The 20479-nt window shown below is 26.7% G+C and overlaps 1 protein-coding gene and 1 long non-coding RNA gene across 4 annotated transcripts; both read left to right on the forward strand.

The window, feature by feature from the left end:
• Positions 1-4080, forward strand: LOC110653689 (uncharacterized). 2 transcript variants are annotated; one of them, XR_009147603.1, is made up of 4 exons: positions 1-252; positions 2529-2955; positions 3038-3189; positions 3587-4080. It is a non-coding gene; the product is annotated as an uncharacterized LOC110653689 (long non-coding RNA). The 2 variants fall into 2 exon arrangements; XR_002494604.2 differs by having other exon boundaries at positions 2532-2955; positions 3587-4077.
• A 13771-nt stretch (positions 4081-17851) lies between these two features.
• Positions 17852-20477, forward strand: LOC131178669 (F-box protein At2g26850-like). Of its 2 annotated transcripts, none has more exons than XM_058143992.1 (5): positions 17852-18905; positions 19025-19104; positions 19241-19413; positions 19502-19579; positions 20049-20477. In XM_058143992.1, the coding sequence occupies exons 1-5, from the start codon at positions 18234-18236 to the stop codon at positions 20234-20236; spliced, it is 1191 nt and encodes a 396-aa protein (XP_057999975.1). In that variant the 5' UTR covers positions 17852-18233; the 3' UTR covers positions 20237-20477. The 2 variants fall into 2 exon arrangements, with proteins under 2 accessions (XP_057999975.1, XP_057999976.1); XM_058143993.1 differs by having other exon boundaries at positions 17858-18905; positions 19505-19579.
• The last annotated feature ends 2 nt before the right edge of the window (positions 20478-20479 follow it).

A 20479-nucleotide genomic window follows, 5' to 3' on the forward strand; every position in this document is an offset into this window, starting at 1 on the left:
GCCATCTCCCTCCCACAAACACTCCCCATCTCCCCTTTACTTTCTATCTTTTCTTTCTCTCACCCCTCCCAACAGCCTCCCAATAGCCCTTAACCACTAGCCAACCTCACCATGAGCTTCGGCAAGTACCCCTCAAATACCAAGAGTCCTCCCTAACGCCTTTATTCAGCAAAATTTTGGGAGTTTCATCGCAACTTAAGAGTTGGTTGAAATTGAATGCATTGGATTCACGGCAATTCAAGCCACGATGAGGTTGGATTTCAGGTCCTTTAGACTTATTTGACTTTGAGGAAAATTTTTAAACAAGCAAAAACTATTGTCATTGCCTAATTTGTGCAAATTGAGTTCAAAAGTTTAGGCATTTAAGACTTTTTGATGAGATTCCGATTAAACCGTCTGTTGTATAAATGATCCGAGACCATTGTAGGACTTCTTGCATAAACAGCTACGAATATGCACTTCATGGGCTTCCTGTAGCTACTTTCAGGTCGGTGAAATTCAAAAGGCTCCCAAGAGTACATTTTCTACTTGGATGCATAAGGCTTCATATCGACCTTAGAAGATGTCTAATATTACAAGTATTTCCTAAATTTTTAGGCATTGAAATGCATTTTAGATAGTGTGGTTTTTGCAAAGGAAAACCCAAACTCCAAGTTCATGTTTTGGCATTTTAGTTCAAGTGTTTAATTGCTTTGATAGGACAAGTTTGGTAAAGTAAAATAATTTACATAAGTCATAAAATATTTTTAAGGACTACAAGGAATAACAATTAGATATAAATGAGGACTTTATGAATATTTTTAAACATAGAAGAGTTTAGGCACTGAACTGGATTTTATGAACAGAGATTAAATAAAATAAATTGAGAGCATTTTGATGCATGTTGTGGCCCGAGGAATTGGTTTATTGAATATTATATAAATTTTATTTCTTTACAAGAGGTTAGGTCTCAAGTATAAGAGAAACTCTATTGAATTTTTATTATAATTGTAGGATGGTTAATTGTTTTCGTTAAGCTTGCTTTTGTTTGTTATTGATGATTGTCTGGTATATGTGTTTAGGTGATCCAAGTCTACCTTCTCTCTTCTCCCTGTTGGATCAGTGAGTTATGAGATTGCCAGTTTGTGTGCTAGCGTCAAACATGCATTTAGCATCAATATTATTTGATATCATGCCATGTTCATGCATTTTTATACTTATATTGTAGTAACATATATAGTGACATGAAATGATTAACGCATTAATTGTTATATATGCTATGGGTGAAAGTGCTACATGAAATGATTTACGTAATTTTTGTTATGCTATGGGCCTTGGGAATAGTTTAGAACTCCTATCATGTGATAGACCATTAATTGAACTTGCTTTCCAGCTAGGATTATATATATTTGGAAAAAAGATCAAATAAGACCCTGTACTTTTAATCGATGGATAAATAAATCTAAAATTAAATTTTGAGCTAAATAAGGGCAAAACTTTTTAATTAAAGCGAAATAGCCTAATTTTTTGCTAAAAAAATGAAATATTATTTTCTCTTATTTTTTTAGTAATAAAATATTAAAAATCATACTTTTAATATCAAATAATTTTTGTTCATCACATTCTTCAATTTCTTTTTTTTTCTTAAATTTTATTTTAATTAAAAAATAAATAATTTTTAATATTTAAAAATTAAAAATTATTTTTTTGTAAAAAATAATATTTTACTTGTTAATGACTTGTTTGGCCTTAATTAAATAGTTCAGTCTTTATATGGCTCCAAACTTAATTTTGTATTTATTTGGCCTTTGACTAAAGGTACAAGGACTTATTTAGTTTTTTTTTTTTCATATATATTTTTTGGTTAGATTGTTGATTGTGCTTGCTTTCCCATCAAGATTATGTGTATACAGTAGGTAGATCATTGACTAAGCTTGCACTCTGACCAAGACTAGGACTTGGATTTGAGTGACCATTAACTTGAAATAACCTGAATTTCAAAAATATAAATTTTATGAATTTTGATATTATTTTTTGTTATTATTGTAATTTAAAGATTTTATTTAAATTTTATCATTATTATATTAAATTAAATGTTGGTGTTGTTGAAAATGAGTTACTTATATGAATTAAAGATTATTTTATTAAGTATGTATACAATGATTTAGTTGTTGAATAAATAATAATTAGTATTATATAATTTGAATATGTTGTTATATTATTTGAAATAATATTAGTTTTATACGAATTGTAAAAAATTATTATTATTATTATTATTATTATTATTATTATTATTATTATTATTATTAAAACATGAGTTACATGAATTAAGATAGAATTAGACTAGATTGAATAAAAAGGACTTAGTTGAAGAAGCTAGAAAAGTTCAAGGACTTAATGTTTAATTAAAAGTAAAGTAAAGTATAGAAAAGAAAAACAAGATTTTTGAAACAACAAGTACACCCCCCCCCCCCCCTTCCCACATTTTCTATCTCTTCCTTCCTCATCACTCATTTTCTTTCCTTTTATCTCTACCATCGGCAACCCAGCAGCCGTTGACAATAGCCAGCAAGCTTCCCCACCAAAGGTGATGTAGGCCACCCATTCTCTGGCAAGAGTAGCCAACAACGGTGAAAAATCAATAGTGTTTCTCCCTTGATACGTGCATAGAAAGAACAACTTGCGAGCGTGATTCCAACGCAATCCAGTGTTGGATGACCTCTCGATGCTAGCTTTCATTCCTAATGAACGTCACCTTAAATGGTGGCTGAAGGAAGGAGAGTCGATTAGTGAAAAAGCAGAGAGAAAATGGGCATGGCAATGGCTTTCCAACCATTTTCCTAATGATCTGATTGTCAGATCGGCGAACCAATACCACTGTTGAGCTCAGCATGTCGAACCTTCAAGATGAGACCAAGCTTGTTCCAATTGAACACCATTTAGAAAAGGCAATCATTGGATGACGTAGATCGAATGGTGAGATTTTCAAGCATTTTTTATTCCTATAAATTAAATATAACTCTATGATAATTATTAACATTTTATGGGTTTTGTTTAGGCACAATTGGATTGCTGATAGCTCAACAGCACTTGGGACCAAGTGTTCGACATGATTTGAATGCTCGACGACTTGTCCCAGAAGGTGGTCATGTCTATAATCAATCCTAGCCTGACATTTTGAATGCATTGCAAGTAGTAGAATAGACAAAGGTAAACCGAAACTCAAATTGTGTAATTTTTACCTAATTTTAGGTTAGCTTATTAAGTTATAAAATATTCATGGCTAAATGAAATTAAGTAAAATAAATTTAATTAATACAAAGACGATATAGAGGACCTCAAGAAATATTTTCATAATTTTTGGAGAACCAAAAATAATTATTAAAATTGTAGAGGAATTAGTGACTCAAGTTGGAAATTGGAGAATTGGACCTCTATAGGTTTCTTATAGGCCCCGGATGAGCATTGTGATTGTTGTTGTAGGCCTAAGGCCAATGTTTAGTTTTCTTGCGAGGGGTTAGGTCTAGTTACGCCTAGGATTAAATTCTTGTTTCTTTAATTAAATTATTTTGTCAATCATTTGACAGAGGTGAATGTGTCTTTATAGGTGATCGAGGCCGCCCATCTTCTTCCTTCTAGTCATACCAACTATAGTCAGGTCATCAACTTTGTGAGTTGGATATTAATTATTTTTATAATTTCAGTATTATTTATATTTTTCAGGCATGTTCATGCGTTCACTTATATATATATGTATACATGGATGGGTGAGGAAGGTACGTGCGTTATATTAACGCTGACTCTTGCAATATGGAATAAGAGAAACTATTGGATTTTAGAGAGTCAGGATATAGAGATTGGCTCCCAATATGTATTAAGTGTGCGTGTATAGCTCAAATTTATCCTCTCATGTAAGGACAGGATGATTTGTTTGTTTGTCGCATTCTCACTTATAGGACTGCACTAGAAATAGATACTTATAGAAATTATAACTATAATCAATATCTAAACTCAGAAAGAGCATTTTTCTTTTATAGTCCAATCTGCATTTTTTTTTTTTTGTAGGTTGTGGTATTATTTAGTTAGTTAGTTTTATTGTTTTTATTTATTTATTTTATTTCATTTAGAACTCTGCTATGGCACTAATGAATATTTGTATTAATTAATAAGGAAAATTGAGATTAAATGGATATTGGTTATTAAGGTTGAGCCAAGCTATCCAAATTGTTAGGTTGTACATTAGTTTGAGTAACACTCCCTAATTTGTTTTAATATTTTATAATGTTTAATAATATTTTATTTCTATATGTTGGGTGTTGAGTTGGGTTTGATTATGGATTTGGGAATAGTAAAGCTTATTACAGGCTTCAGAAGTTTTATATTAGCCCAAATTCTAGTGTCAGTTCGGTCCATGGGATTGGGTCATGACATAACTGAACTTGCTCTTCGGTTAGCAATATGGATTCAGTGGTTGAGATAAGAAAATATGCATGCTTTGCATTGTCGATTGCGAATGTGAGTTCCAAACAACTCCTTTGTGCATATTATTTGATTATTTGCTATGACATGACGATTTGTGCACTCCATTATCAAGACTGTATTGGATGCTAGATAGCTGTTGTGCACCACAGAAGCATGTAAACTATAAAAAATAAATAAATAAATAAATAAAGTAAACATACAAAACGCTAATATTTATGTGATTCACCCTTTCAATATAGAGTTACATCCGTGGGTATGCCATATTTTACTATCAACAATAATAACCATCAATTACAAGATCAAAACTACACTACCTATTAACCCAATTACACTTAAGATGGAGAAAATGAAATAAGTATGTGGAAAACAAAATGGATATTCTTTACAATAACAATGTAAACCAATTGAAAAGGATGTAACGCAGCTTGGTAGAACGTTTTTGGGCACAAAATGTCACGATTTCAAATCCTATCATTCCTACCTATTACTTTATCTCTAAACAATAATGAGGGATCAATTGAGATCAATTAAAATTGGACATACCTAAACCCCTTTCTACAATGGGCGACAATCCTTCTCCATAGGTAAAGCCACTCTCCATAGGCAAAGTCACTCTCTATGGATGAAGTTAAATAACCTTTTCATCATTCTCCTATTTATAGTGTTAATTTCCTTAATCCTAATATAATTAGGAGTCCCACTCAATTTAGGAATAACACTAAAATAAGAGTTCTACTTTACATAAGAAATATTTCTCCATCCTATTGAGGAATATTTCTCCAACTCAAATTAGAAAAGAGTCTTCCAAATCAACTAGAATTTTGGATCATAAATCTAACAATAGCTATATAAGCTATTTACATGTTCAATATCAAACTCTGTAAGTCAAACACTCGTTCAAGTTCAACTTTTTTTTATTTTTCTAGGTCATAGAGGAACACTTTTTTTTTTTCTTGTAGTCATTGCTGCCTTTTGCAAGCTAAGTTTTAGCTTAGTAGTCTATAATGTGCATGTATATAGTTACTAATCTTTAGAAGCTCTGCAATGACACTAATATTTTATGTTTAGAATATAAAATGTGTTGATATATTTATAATCACATGAGTGTCAATCTAGTCTCCTCAATTTATGAGATATGATGGTTATACCAATATGTACAATTATAGGTTAAATCCTCTAATTATGATACTGTTGATGTCATGGATAAGTTAAGCTCCCCTTATTGTGGATTATATTGCATGCTTGTATTGGTGAGATCCACATACTAGCGTTCTTGAGATGCATGTTGCTTTGTATGCTGAGCTTAACTCCCAATTGCATGTGTTTTTATGCCCTTACATGCTAGATTGCTTAAAATATAGTCCAACTCTACCCATTTGATTTATCGGTATTGAGCTTTCTTATTGGGCTTGGGTGTGGATTTATAACAATTAGATTTTTTTACGGGCTTTAAAACTTTATGTCAACTCGAATTCTAATATTGGCCATAAACCAGCAAATCGAGTTGTGATATAAAAATTTATTATAATATATTAATTTTAACCTTTAATTATATATAAATTATAATAAAAAGTTTATATATATATATATATATATATATATATATATATATATATATATATATATATACACACACACACACACACTAAAATGAGCTTATTTATAAAATGACAATAGACAAATTCTAAATGAAACTGCGTATAAAATTTAATAAGACTTGAGCACTTACCTAAAAAATTCAAGTCATAATTGACTATTCATTTTAATTTCGTTTGTAAGAGATATAATTTCCCTTTAAATTGTATGTTTAGTTTTTGTTGGTCTTCTGAACTTCTTGTGTTGTGCTTCCTTTGTATTGTTCATCTTCCTTTGGCAATTGGTGGTGCTTCTGCTGGGTAATCCATGTTTTATGCTCTGTTGATGTCGCTCATCATGAGTGCAGCCGTGTCCTTAAACTTTTCCAGCTTTGGTGCTGGATCAACCACTTGATAATTTACTACTTTCTTTTAGTGGGTTTGGGCCCTCTTGTTTGGGTTTGGGCGTAGAAGTTAGGTAAGTTTACTGTTGTAACCATGTAAACCTTTACACCAATGAATCAATCTCTCTCGGTTAAATAATAATAATAATCTCTGTTTCGATAAAAAAAAAAAAAAATCCCTCTAAATTCTCCCACCATGTTTAGCACAAAAAGATAAATATTTCCTCCTTTCCAGCGATTTGATTCAGAGGCAGACCAATAATGACATCAGCTATTTCTGCCCCAATAATGGTGGGATTTCTTTGAGAAAATGGCATTTCATCATTTTGGCTTGACAACAGTGTGCGTGTGTGTGTATATATATATATATATATATATATATATATATATATATATATATATATATATATTATCCCTTCTTATAAAGTTAATTATCATTTTTACTACTAATTATTTTACATATAATAAATGTAGAAATTAATATATCCTTTTTTTACACTTATTTTATTTGAAACTAAAAATTTATAAAAATTCAATTAATTAATTTCTTCTTTTTTTCTTATATTTGAAAACATATAAATAACAGAATTTGATTTGAAAACATATAAGTAGCAGAATTTAATTCTTCTAATTTAAAAAAAAAAGAATTTATTTTATTTTTAAAAAATTATTTAAAAAAATAAAAAATTATATAATTATGTGAAAATTCAATTCACTTATTTTATTTTTAGAAAATTTATTTTAGAAAAATCCTTTAAAAAACGAATCTTTAAGAATTTGTACATTATAAAAGATGTAAGATTTCTGTAACAACCTAAATTTTTTAATAAATATTTTCTTTTATTAAGTTAATAATTTATTAATAATTTATTTATTATTTTAAAATTTATATTTTCACAATGATATTTTTGTTAGATGAATATTATTTTTACATCATTATTATTATTATTATTATTATTATTATTATTATTTCATTTGTAAATTGTATTATTATTATTTATTGTATGTTATTATTATTATTATTATTATTATGAAAAAAATAAAAGAAAGAAAAGAATTAAAATTTTTCTAGCGTCTAGAATCATTCCTAGAATTTTTTTTTTTTTTTAAAAAGGAACAATCAGTAGAAACATCCCCCCCTACCCCCATCTCCACCAGCCTAGCGACAGCACCATTAGAAGCGACGATAAGGAGGGATGAGAGAGAACGGCACACGCACACAGGCAGAATTTTTCTAGCGTGATTTTGGCTTCATCCGACGTCCAATCAAGCCAACCTGAATAAAAATATAATATTTTATTTTATTTTATTTTATTTAGAAAATGGGCCTCAGTTTTTAGCTCTGGTCATGAATTTGGAAATAATAAGACTTATTACTGGCCTCAAGAGCTTTTATACCGATTCAGGTCTTAATACTAGTCCGGCTCGTGAAATCGAGTCGTAATAATTTCAGAACTTATCTCTAACTTTTTTTACAGGGTATTTGATGCACCATTAACTCAATTATCATATTAATATCATTGTGTAATTATATGCACATGATTTTAATTTTTAATTTTTTAATTATTAAATAAATATTTGAATATTAACTTATTGATTTATTTATTCTATCAATATCATTTTGCAATTATATATACACACATGTGTGTGTAAATTATTGGTGAAAGAAAGGAGGATATGGATTGCTATAGGCAAAAGCAACTTTGTTTATGCTTCATTCATTTTGGTTTGGAGGAAATGCAAACAAAGTTTTGCTCACCTCAGCAACTTTTAGCATAAAGTTGCTTTTGAAAATAAATGGAGTGAGGGACATACTTTACATATTTGTGAATTTATAATACAAAGTAGAGTTATTCTTTATTTGTTTAAAGATTTTTTTTAAGTAATAAAATCTAATATAAAAAGATAATTTTCCTATATTTTAAATTTAGGCAATTATGAATGAAAAATCATAGTTGATTTTTTATATATTAAATTGTTATTAAGAATATAATGTAGTTATTGTATTATATACTAATTAAAAAGGAATTTTAGAAAATATTAATTAATCAATCTATTTAAAGAGTTATAATTTTTAGATATTGATTCAAAATTAGCTTTAAATAGAATAACTCATATATTTGACTCTAATAGTTTGAAATCAAAACTTAGTTATTATTGTTCTCATGATAAAATTTATAATTTATTCAAGCAGTATTATTAAAATTATTCCCAATGGGATTGGTACGAGTAATAAAAGACTCTGTATTTCTTAAGCAAGGTCGGGTATTCCATTCTTGTGAATAGAAAAAATCTCGGCACGAGCAGAATTAAGTTTAGCTCAGTAGGTTTGAAGATACTTGTGATTTACTTAAAAAATTATTTTAATAATTATTTCTTATTATTATTAAATTAATAAAAAATAATTTAACTTCATAATATTAGCTAGAAGAAAATATATGATTGTAACTAATAAATTTTTGATATGCACAATCCAAATTCAAATATTGAAAGGATTTTTGATAATTATTAATAACATATATTAAAAAGTGTAAATTTGAAATTTAAGCTAACACATTCCTTAAATATCATAAGCAAATATTTTATTTCTGTTGAATTTGATTCTTGAAAGCAAATGAACTTATATATCAAGTTACACTTTAACTTTTTTTTTTTAATCAATTTTGGCAAAAAAAAATGTTATTTATCCTAATTTTTCATCAATTAAAATTTCCGTGTGATTTAACATTATATTGTAGCACTTGATCAGGCAATAGGCTAATTAAAATCTATTCATTCTACATACAATAATTATATAAAATAAATTAGACTGCGTACTATGACCCTATTTAGTTCAATTCTACAGTAAAATTCATTTTATTTGTATAGAATTCATTTATAAATTAATTTTTTTATTTGATATATTTTATGTTAAATATAGAATTTATTTTAAATGAAATAAATTTTATTTTTAAAATAATTAAAATAAAATAAAATAATATATAATAAAAAATAATTTTGTCATTTGAAATATATATGATTTTAAATTTACAATTCATTTATTAATTCTATTAATTTTAATGAAATTTTATTTAGTCATACTAAATTTATGGAGTTGATTATTTAAAATTCTGAAAGAATTTTTAATTAATAATACTAAAATTTTAAATTCACAAATTAATTCTATAAAATTTTATAAAATTTATTCATACTAAATACTACTTGATTAAAAAAAATAAAAAATCATCTTCCTTATTCTTCTACTCACAAAGGCATTATTCTCTCCATTTTTGGGCCCCCTTCAGAAGGGCTTTATCATAAATTTTTGTGGAAGCCGAATGGAATCCAACATAAGCATAACACAAATAAATTAGGGTTTTGATTCTGGTTTTGTCTTTTCTCAACTCTTTCATCCCTAGTTATTTTAAATTTTAAATTAATTTAAATTATTTATTAAATTATTCTTTAAAAATAATTTTAAATTAAATTTAAATTAATTTATAAAATATGAATTATTTTAAATTAAAATAATTAATTTTTATCAACTTAATTAATTTTTATTAATTTATCTTTGAATAAAATTTAAATAATTAAATTAACTCAAACAAACCAATTTGACTCTTAATTGATACTTTAATATATATTTTTTAAAATCATATAGATTTAAATTATTTAAAATTTATGTGTATTAAAACAAATTAAGAGTTGCTTTAAATTGGACAGATTAGAGTTAAATTTGACCGTTAAAATTTATAATGGAATTTTATGTTCCTCGATAGAAATCTAAATTAAAATTTTAATTTTATAAAATATTGAAATTTGAATATTTTAAATTTTATATAAACGAAATAAATTACGAGTCACTATAAATTAAATGGATTTAAAGGATGAGATCAAAATTTACAATCTCTAATTTAATAAATAAAGCCTTATGATATATGCTAAAATAATTATTTTTTATTTGTCTTTAAATGTGAAAGGATTGAACCGAATGTATAGTGCATTTTTATATTCTTCTTATTTTAAAAAATTATTAAACAATGATCTGTTCTTATCTCTGATTCAAATGCACATATGTTTTGCCTCAACGAAAGAAAATAGAAGGACAACATTACAAGTTTGAATTTCTTCTTGTCTTTTTAAAAGTTAAAAAATAAAATTGGTGTTTGAAATTAAACATTGATTCTATTTAAGGGCAAAATAATAAAACTTTATAATGGTGGAAATGAAGTTTAAATGTTTACAATAGAAAAATATAAAAAAAGATTTTTTTTTTAAAAAAATTGAATCAAATAATTAATTTTGCAAAAGTTATTTGCATAATAATTTTTAATTTAGTGGTTGTGAAATCAATATTAAAATTGTGAAATTTTAAATTAAAATTAATTAATAATTTTTTTTTAAAGAATATATAGGAATTAAACCTGTTCTCCCCTACATTGCACATATGATTATGAGAAAAAAAAAAAAAAAAACCCACATGATCCCAAAGTGCAAACCTCATTGCTTCAACATATATCCAAACCTTTACAAATTATTATTATTTATTTTTTGTAAAGGTTATTTGAATGTCATTGATTGATGTTAAAGCTCCACTTAACTGTCTTCAAAGGAAACATTTCATTTCTGGCCCTCCTTTTTCTTGTTTCTTTATCCTCCTTTGTGGATTCCATTCAATAATGTTGACATCACACCAATTCCATATCATGTAATGGTGGGTTTCTGATACTAGTAGATGGTGGTCACTTGAGTTTGTGGTTTCTTAGTGAATCACAAGATTTGTACATCAAAATCAAATTGATTTTATGAATTAAAAAAAAAAATAAATTATTATTATTATTTTTTACAAACTCCCCATTAAGGGATCTCTTCTCTTCTTCCCTTTCTAACCATCTCCTATTTAATATTAGTAATCCATTAATTAAGTATTGATCAAGTGGTCCAAAATATTAAATATTTAAAAAATGCTTTCTCTCTCACTTTTTAAAGATTTTCAATCTAACTAAAACTAATTAAGAAAATCAAATCAACCATAAATTTTGTAATTTACATACGCTTTGATTTTTTGTTACATTTTATAAAATTTAAGAATCATTATACTTTTATAATTTCAAGAGTTTAATAGTTGTTTTTTTACATAATTCAGGTATTAATGAGATGTAATTAAAGATGAAAATGTTATGTGTGTTTCATGCAAAATTCAGATTACGTGTTTCACTTTTTTTATTTTATCACAACTTAATTTCAAAGTGAAATCCACATTAATTCTTGAGTAGATTTAAGGCCCTCAGATCTTTTAATAAGCCTTAACAACATTAATTTAACACAATATTATATACAATAGCTCTTTTATAATCACATATATTATTAAATCTAGAATAATATTTTCAATTTAATAATTCTCATGTACACTTGGAGAAGCGCTACATTACTCGTTATCATGCACGTCAATGATTTTTTTTTTTTTTGTTTAATAATGAAAATTAAAAAAATAAAATTTAAATTTAACTTGAATAATATACTTTTAATTATTAAATTAAATCAGACTAAATATCGCATAATAATCACCTTATATAGAATATTCATATACATATCAAGTGAAACTCGTTTTATTTGAACGATGGAGGCTAAAGAATTGGGAGCTCTACTAACTATAATATCAACCAATATCATAATTCCTGCACACTATTAGTTGAGAAAGTGAGTTTTTGAGATAAAAAAAAAAAAAAGCACAATAAGGACAAATACTAATATAATATTACATTATTCATGCAATCATATATATATATATAGTTTAACAATAAGTTTTTTATTAAGGAGATTAGAGGAGTGATGACTTAAATCTGAGTCTGTCAAATGATATATTTTTAATACTAAATTAAATGAGGTTAAATATAATTTAATAGCAAGTTAATTCCGTATAGTCCAATATGATGCAACCTATTAGCTAAATCACCGACAAATAATTACATAAATTCATGGAAATGACTTATTATTATTATTTTTATATATATTTTAGGGGAATCTATTGTACAACACAAATAATCTTTTCATATCTAATTGGGGAGCAAGCATCCTCAGGGAGCATAACATCCCTTGTTCATCAGGGAGCATAACGTCCCCTGCATCCTTATCCATTTCCTGATAGGGGCATGGCACAAACTATCCAAGGCCAATGACACAACACGATCGCATTTTGGGCGGTACAACACAGCCCATTCCAACATTCAACGTGTCGGCACTGTAGCCATTAGGGTATGTATTATTCAATTATAATTAAATAATTGAATTGAATCAATAAAATTCAATGGAATAAGTTTATTTTGACTTTATTTTTTATTAATAATTATAAAAGAATTTTAATTTTCAATTATCAAATCAGTTATTTTTATTTAGTAATTAAACTAACCAAAACAATCTAATTTCTATTAATTAATATATTAATTATAATTTTATTAATAATATATTATTTATAATTATTATTTTTGTAATTTTATAATAATATTTAACTTATAAATATTCTCTTATAAACTTTAAATTATATTTATTATTTTTTACAAATAAAAATGATTACAAATATATTTTTATTAATTTTTTATTAATTAACTAATAATATAAAATATATATTTTACTTTTTTTGTTATAACCGATCGAATATTTTCAATTTTTGTTAAAATAAGTTTTTTTTTCTGAATTTTATTTCAGTTTGATTAATATTTTTAGAATCGATTAAAAATTCAGTTTGATTCATTAAAAATTCAATTTGATTCACTTTAATTAACTAAATACTTATCTCTAACCATCGTTATTATATGAGATACTAACAAAAGAGAGTGGCTATTGTAAGATTGAGCTCATATGATAACGAATTTATCAATCATTACATCAAATATTTACATTTAAATTCATATACTCTTTATTCACAATTTAATTAATTTTATATATATTTTAATATAAATATTTAATTTAATATTATAAGATTCGTTCTCATATAAAATTGACCTCACATAAAATTGACCTCACGAAAACATAAACAATAATGTCAAATAAAGATATACGGTTATCCATTTAATCTATTAAATAAATAAAAAAAGTCTCATTATGTATGTCAATACCATAATATAATTAATATTTATTTTTTATTAATAAAATGAATATATAAATAAATTAACTACATATTATTCGGCAGGAAATATTGTATAAATTAAGTTAATTAAACATAAATATGTAATCATACTCAGAGTCGACACAAGATTAAATAAAAAGAGCCAAAATTTTAAAAATTATATTATGTCCCTTGTTAATTTGCCGCTTAATCCAAAGCAGGGACTCATTAAAACCTAAAGTTTAAATACATATAAAAATATTTTTAAATTAATAAATATTTTATAATAATGATTTTTAATTGTTATAATAAATACTACTTATAAATTTTGACTCTATAAAGATAAAAATAGACTAAATGACTAAAAAAATAAAAATTTTTCTAAGTTTTTTAAGTTTAATAAAAAATGTTAATTTTATCAATTTGATCTCGATCTTTTATACTACTTTCAATTTTAACAATAAAATTAATTAAAACAATTGAATTCATCAAATGACGAAACTTATAAAAAATTAGATTTCTTTTTTTAATAAATAAAAATGAATTTTTATGTCGTAAAAACTTAGATTTTAGCTTTAATATTTAATTTGTTTTCATAGTTGGTGGTAAAATTAATTTTAAATATTTGCAAAATTATTATTCTTAAATTTATAAGAAAAGTTTAGAGATAAATTAATAAAATTAGTCATTAAAATTAATTTTTTTTATTAAATTAAAATTTGCATAATTTAAATCTATGTAAAAGTTACAGTAAAAATTTACCTAAACTTGACTCATCATAAATTTAAAATACAAATACTTGAATTACACCAATTTTTTTATGTGTTTTCTACTATCCATGATGTGCTTTAAATCCATAATTAAATAGATATAGGTTAAAATTTCCCCACATTAACATATCTACCTATCTAATTCATAAAAATTCCCAATTTCATTTTTTCATAATTTAAGAAAATTTTGAATTATCACAATTTCTTCTATTTAAAACCTATTTTATGTTATTGAAAATAAATCATATGAGAAATATGGACAAAGATACGGTAATTATTTTAATTTTTTAAAAAATGGATTTATATCCCTAACTATATTCCTTCATTTATTTTTTCAAAAAGGAAAATGACAAATGCACTTATTTGATGGATTAGGTTCCTAAGATGAAAGATTCTCTCTTTTGAAGCCTTACTAACCAATCTAAATTGAGGGCATACAGGCCTTAGTCATAATACAAAAAGTCAAAATTAATTCCCTTTGTACCTTATCAATAGGGTTGCTTGCTTGGCATAAATATAACCTCATATTTAAAGAAGCACTTGGTGGTCACTAATGTGAATCAAATTCCAAGGAGCTCAACAACAAGCTAGCTATTGAAGATTTGCAAAAAGCTAATCAACTTTAACATTATCATATCCCTTGTTCAACAAGCCAATCAAGCTTGAAGATTTAATAATTTAATATTTATCTAATAATTGAAGAAAATAAAATTTTAAATTTTAATAATCATTTTCTTTTTAATAATTTCAGTGCCCTACAGAAAAAAATAAAAAATAAAAACCATCGATTTATCCTATGCATCTAGTAATTAAATTAATGGAAATGTACGTGTCGTGCATATTAAGCATTCTTTAGTATCCACTAAATAAAAAGAAAATCAGAATCATAATGGTTTTAATATTAATAATGGAAAACAACAAATGAAAGGAATTTGTAGACTGTCATAGGCTAATAGCCACAAAACCTACAGGGAGAAAAACGATACGCAGTGATGGAGCCAAAAATTAAACTTCGGATTCAATTAAAATATATAATTGATTAATAAATTATTTATTTAAATATTAATTTAAGAGATTTGTTAAGTGATAAAATTGTTTTATAATTATAAAATAAAAATATTTAATAAATATAATAATAAGAATAAATATTTTAATTTTTTTTAATAAAATTAATTTACTAAAAATTAAATAGAATTACTATTAATTTAAAAATATCATAAATTGTTAATATCATAAATTGTTAAACCTAAAATATATTAATAGCTTAACATTAAAAAATTTATCTAATTTATCTCTAATTTTTTATAAAAAATAATTATAAAAAGTCAATTCAGTTAAAATTATAGATTAAACAAAATAAAAAAAATTACGAAAAGTAAATTTAGTTAAAATTATAAATTTAATAAAATAAATGACATGATTTAATTCTAACTTGAGTATAAAGACATTTTAATAATAAAAAAAATTTAAAATAGTAATGAGATAACAAGAATAAAACTATTAATATTTTAAATTGATGAAAAAATATAATAAATTTATGTTAGACTTTCTTTTAATGATATTATCTAATAATTTAAATTTTAAGAAATAAAATCGTAATTATGAATTTATTGCATCAGAAAATGATAAAATAAAATTGATGAAGAGTACGGTGGCCAATAAATAATAACGATTTGAATTTTTTTTTAGTATGATGATTTGTATTTACTGTTAGTGTAACTCTTTTAATAAAAAATTTAGAGCTTTCATTTTTATAAAATTATCATTAAATCCTTTTAAAACCTTTTTAAAACCCTCAAAGCTTCAAACCCATCAAAATTTAATATAAAAATATAAATTTTTTTAAAAAATTAACATTAAATTTTTGAAAGTTTTCAAAATTTCAGGAGGCATAATGACCCCTTGGCTTCAACATGGCTCATGGCGATACGTGATGGCATTGGAACCATCATATACTACGATAAGGCACAAAGTTGGTTAATTCCATTATTTATTTATTTTCTTTTGATAGAAATGGGGTACTCATCGCACACTCGGCAACTTGATAAAAAACTATAGTGCCTTTTACATTTACATATATTTAAAACTACTACACTATGCTTGGGTCAAGATCTCAGAATAATTTCATTATTCATTTTTTATGGTATTTTCTTGAATTTCAGTTTTGAATCTCTTTGAATTTATATCTCTATAGATATTGTGAGTACAATACTCTTTTCGTCCGATAAAATTTAAACTTACTTTTATTTTTAGATAATTTTAAAAAATAATTAATATAATAAAAATAATAAATTTTATTTATTTTTTTAACATACCCTCTACTGATATTGTTATATTAAAAATTTAATAATTCATGTTATTAAATTATTTTTAAAATTAATGAATTTTATTTTTTAATATATATTAAATATGGGTATATTAATAAATTAATAAATAAATTATTTTTAAAAAAATCTATAATTAAAAAAAAAGAAATGTGAGCAATTTTTATTGATTAATTTCTTTTGAAGAATATAAAAAGAATTTTATATATTTTAATTTCTTTTATATAAAAATGTTGACTCCAATGAAGTCATGGAAAATGTTTTATATGGTCATTTTCTCATACTTTAATTATGACACTATTTCATGAATGGTGATATAAATTTTATGTGGTTGTGAGGAGTGTACTGGTGAGAGTTTGGTGGGAGTTGGGCCAAATTCTAGGTGGACATTTATAGCTTAGTGACAAATCACATTGGCAACCTATTAAAAAGTTACACTTTTCACTGCCATTCACAACCCATCGATCCTTGGTTTTGCTCCTTTCTTCATACTTCTTGGTCCCACTTCATCTTCATCCTCTACTCCATCTGTCAATCACAAAATTCAAGCTTCTTCTAAATATTTTGTGGGTTTTTCTGAATTTTTTTTGACATTTTTTTCATAGAGTACAATTTTGTTTTGGATCAAAAGTTATTTTGTAGGTTACTAGTTTTGGATTGACAACTCTTGAAAGGTTCCAATTTCTCACCTAATTTGGTGGTCTATTACCAACCCATCCGCACATGTACCTGTATTCTCAGTCATTTTTTGCTTCTTGTCCTTAAATTCATGGATTTTGAAATGTGGGCATCTCTCTTTCTCAATCTTTAAGCACACAAATCAAAATCACTTATTAATTAACCTATGTTAGCTAATTAATAAATAGATTCATTTTCTTTATATTGTTATTTAAATGTTACATTAAATTCAGTGAAACAATAAAATTTTCTTTTTCATAATTTCTTTATATTGTTATTTAAATGTAATCAATTCTCTTTCTTTATCATATTAACAAATTCAGCTTAAAAGTTATTTGGTTAACCACCAAATATAACCACCAAAAAGTTTCTCTTACTGCTTACGATTCTTTGGTTATTATTATTTGCTTTAGATTAGATTTTATTCTATAATTTTTTAAAGAATTTCTCAAAAATTTCCCACCCTTAGTTGCTAGCTGTCCCCCACTGGCCCCGCAATTCGGTTCTTTCCCCAGTGGCGTAGGATTTCACTGTATGTGGATGCCAAAACCTTCTAACTTCAAATGCAATCTTTAAGAAGGAAGCTTTCCTTTTTTTTAATTTTTTTTTTGAATTTTTGATATGTTGTGGTGTTAAAACAACCCACAATCAAAGCTTGTCGGTTGTGGTGTCTGCAACTGCAAATGTGGCTCGTTTAATAAATGTCTGGATTTTGCTAAACTGGCATCTGTCTCACTTTTCATTGGTGGGTTCAAAAACAAAATGAAAATTTAATTGATATTTACTTTGCTTATATACTCTTCTTTCTATGATTCATTGATTCAATGGCAATAGCAATTGGTTAGCTAAGCTAGCTCCTTTTTTCCTTTCCCCTTCTTCTTCTTTGGCCTTTTTTGCTAGCTTTGAAGCAAACCCATTTGATAAATTTTAACCGTCTAATGCTTTTCTTGTTGATTTTCTTTTTTTCTTTTGTTTTCTTCTTTAAGTCATTCCCTTTCAAGCCACCCCCACCACCAATGAATAGTGTGTGGAGATTGTTGTTGTCACCTTTGTTTTGGGAGCAGCTTTCAGGATTTCTTGTGTCGTGGTTTCATAAAGATTGGCTTTCTATTGGTGTCTACCAAGTTCCCATGAAAATGCCACAGAAGAAGATCAATCTTGGTTTAAAACAGGCAGCAAATGCGGAGGAAGAGAGTCCTTCTCTCCTGGATTTGCCTGAATTAACCTTGGAATGCATTCTTGAGAGACTTTCACCATCTGGGTTGTGTAGCATGGCAGGAGTTTGCAGCTCTTTGAGGGATAGGTGCACAAGTGATCATCTGTGGAAGAAACACCTAAAGCAGAAATGGGGTAGGCTAATTGGCGATGCTGCTTTTAGGGAATGGCAATGTCATATAGCTTCAAGAAAGAGGCCAGGCCTTGTGGACCAAAGCAATCAAAAGGGTTTCTTAAGATCTCTTGGTACTGTGTGGTCATTTTCTTGGATTAAACCAAAGTTTGAAACTAGAAACAAGCCAAGTACTTCTTTACCAGTTGATTCAATCATGGCTATGTATCTCTCTCTTGAAAGAGGCAAATTCTGGTTCCCAGCTCAGGTCTATAACCGTGAGGTAATTGGCTGCAAACGCACAGTTCTGATCGTAACTCTGCACTTCTCTAACGATTTTATTCCTTTTTTTAAATTACCTTTATCTGAGAAATTAATGAGTTTTTATGTTTTTGGTTGCAGAATGGACATGTTGGGTTTTTGCTTTCCTGTTATGATGCTCAAATAAGTTATGATTCCAAGACAGACACATTTCAGGCAAGGTATATAAAGGAAATTACTTTCTTCAAATAATTTATACCTATGTGTGGTGTAAAAATTAGAAAAGACATTGGGGTTGAATTTGATGTTGAAGATCACATATATTAAGCAGAGTCCTCTGCTGATACTGATTCGCAGGTATTCTCCTTACGGACGGCGAATGATAGAGGAAAGCATACACAGGGATAGGCTAAGAGCACCACCTGTTGATACTCCTGCACATGATCTTCACATTTCTGACTGTTTAAATGACTTGAAACCTGGTGATCATATTGAGATTCAATGGAGAAGAAGCAAAGAATTTCCTTATGGTATGTTCTCAATCTCGACCATGGAAAAATTCTTGGCAAATTAACATGATTTTTACTTGGAGGGTTGAGTTCAATTTCCTTGATTAAGCAGGTTGGTGGTATGCTACTGTTGGTCATACGGAAGCTTGTGATGTGAATGAAAATCACTGTCCTTGTCAATATAATGGTGAGAAAATCTTCTTATATTATAGCTATTTTTTATCTTCATCCCATTGTTTTCTGGAATCTTGAGATATATGTGAAATTTAATTTTTAATTTTCAATAGACAAAAAAAAACAATCGTAGGAATCAATAGCTTCTAATTCTATGCAAAGTATATAGGGCACTTCCTACGTTATTTTCTCATTAGGTTAACAACAAATGCTGTAGGGATTAAAGCCCCATTAAGTATTCAACAGCCTAATGTTGAAAATATAACTAAAAGCTGATTGATTTTCAATGCTAGAAAGAAATTCTAGTTTTTGGATGCAAACTGTTGAAAAATCTTGATATAGATCTTTATTGTTCTAGGCATGCTGGGAAAATAGTTGAAGGAAGTTACTCCCTCTTAGGACACTTTAACTTTCACATTGGAATGTCGAGTAATATTATCTTTACTGGTAAAATTTCTGATAAACAAGTATGTTGGTGACAGATATGGTGGCATTGGAGTTCAACCAATATTCTCCCGGCTCTAGATGGAGAAGAACCATAATAAACAGGAAGGAGCACAGGGAAGAAGGAAATGAAGCTGATGGATTCTATGGAGGAATTAGAAAACTTTACAAGGAGGAAGAAATCTCAACCTGGAAGAGGCTTTGGCCCAGACAAGTCTTTGAATAGTATGATAATTATAGTTATTATTATTATTATATTATTTTTTTTTCCCATTCTCACTCATTTCTCTTCTGTAAATAGTCCTCCTTTTAGAGTCACAAAAATGCTTCTAGGGAGATGTTTTTCAGTTAGGCTTCATAAGATTTTGTTAAGCTCTCAGAGGTTTATATGTATTGTAATTTTGTAGTTAAGAAACTTCAGTTTACAGATTAGCAATCCTAAAGAGAAATGCAGATGCTTGTGCAAAGA

Source organism: Hevea brasiliensis, chromosome 3 (assembly GCF_030052815.1).
Source record: "Hevea brasiliensis isolate MT/VB/25A 57/8 chromosome 3, ASM3005281v1, whole genome shotgun sequence".
Lineage (NCBI taxonomy): Eukaryota > Viridiplantae > Streptophyta > Magnoliopsida > Malpighiales > Euphorbiaceae > Hevea > Hevea brasiliensis.

Coding starts and splice junctions, on each gene's coding strand:
- LOC131178669 (XM_058143992.1), top strand. CDS start 18,234: ATGCTTTTCTTGTTGATTTTCTTTTTTTCTTTTGTTTTCTTCTTTAAG. Junction 19,105..19,240: donor ACAGACACATTTCAGGCAAG/GTATATAAAGGA, acceptor ACTGATTCGCAG/GTATTCTCCTTACGGACGGC. Junction 19,580..20,048: donor CTGTCCTTGTCAATATAATG/GTGAGAAAATCT, acceptor TGTTGGTGACAG/ATATGGTGGCATTGGAGTTC.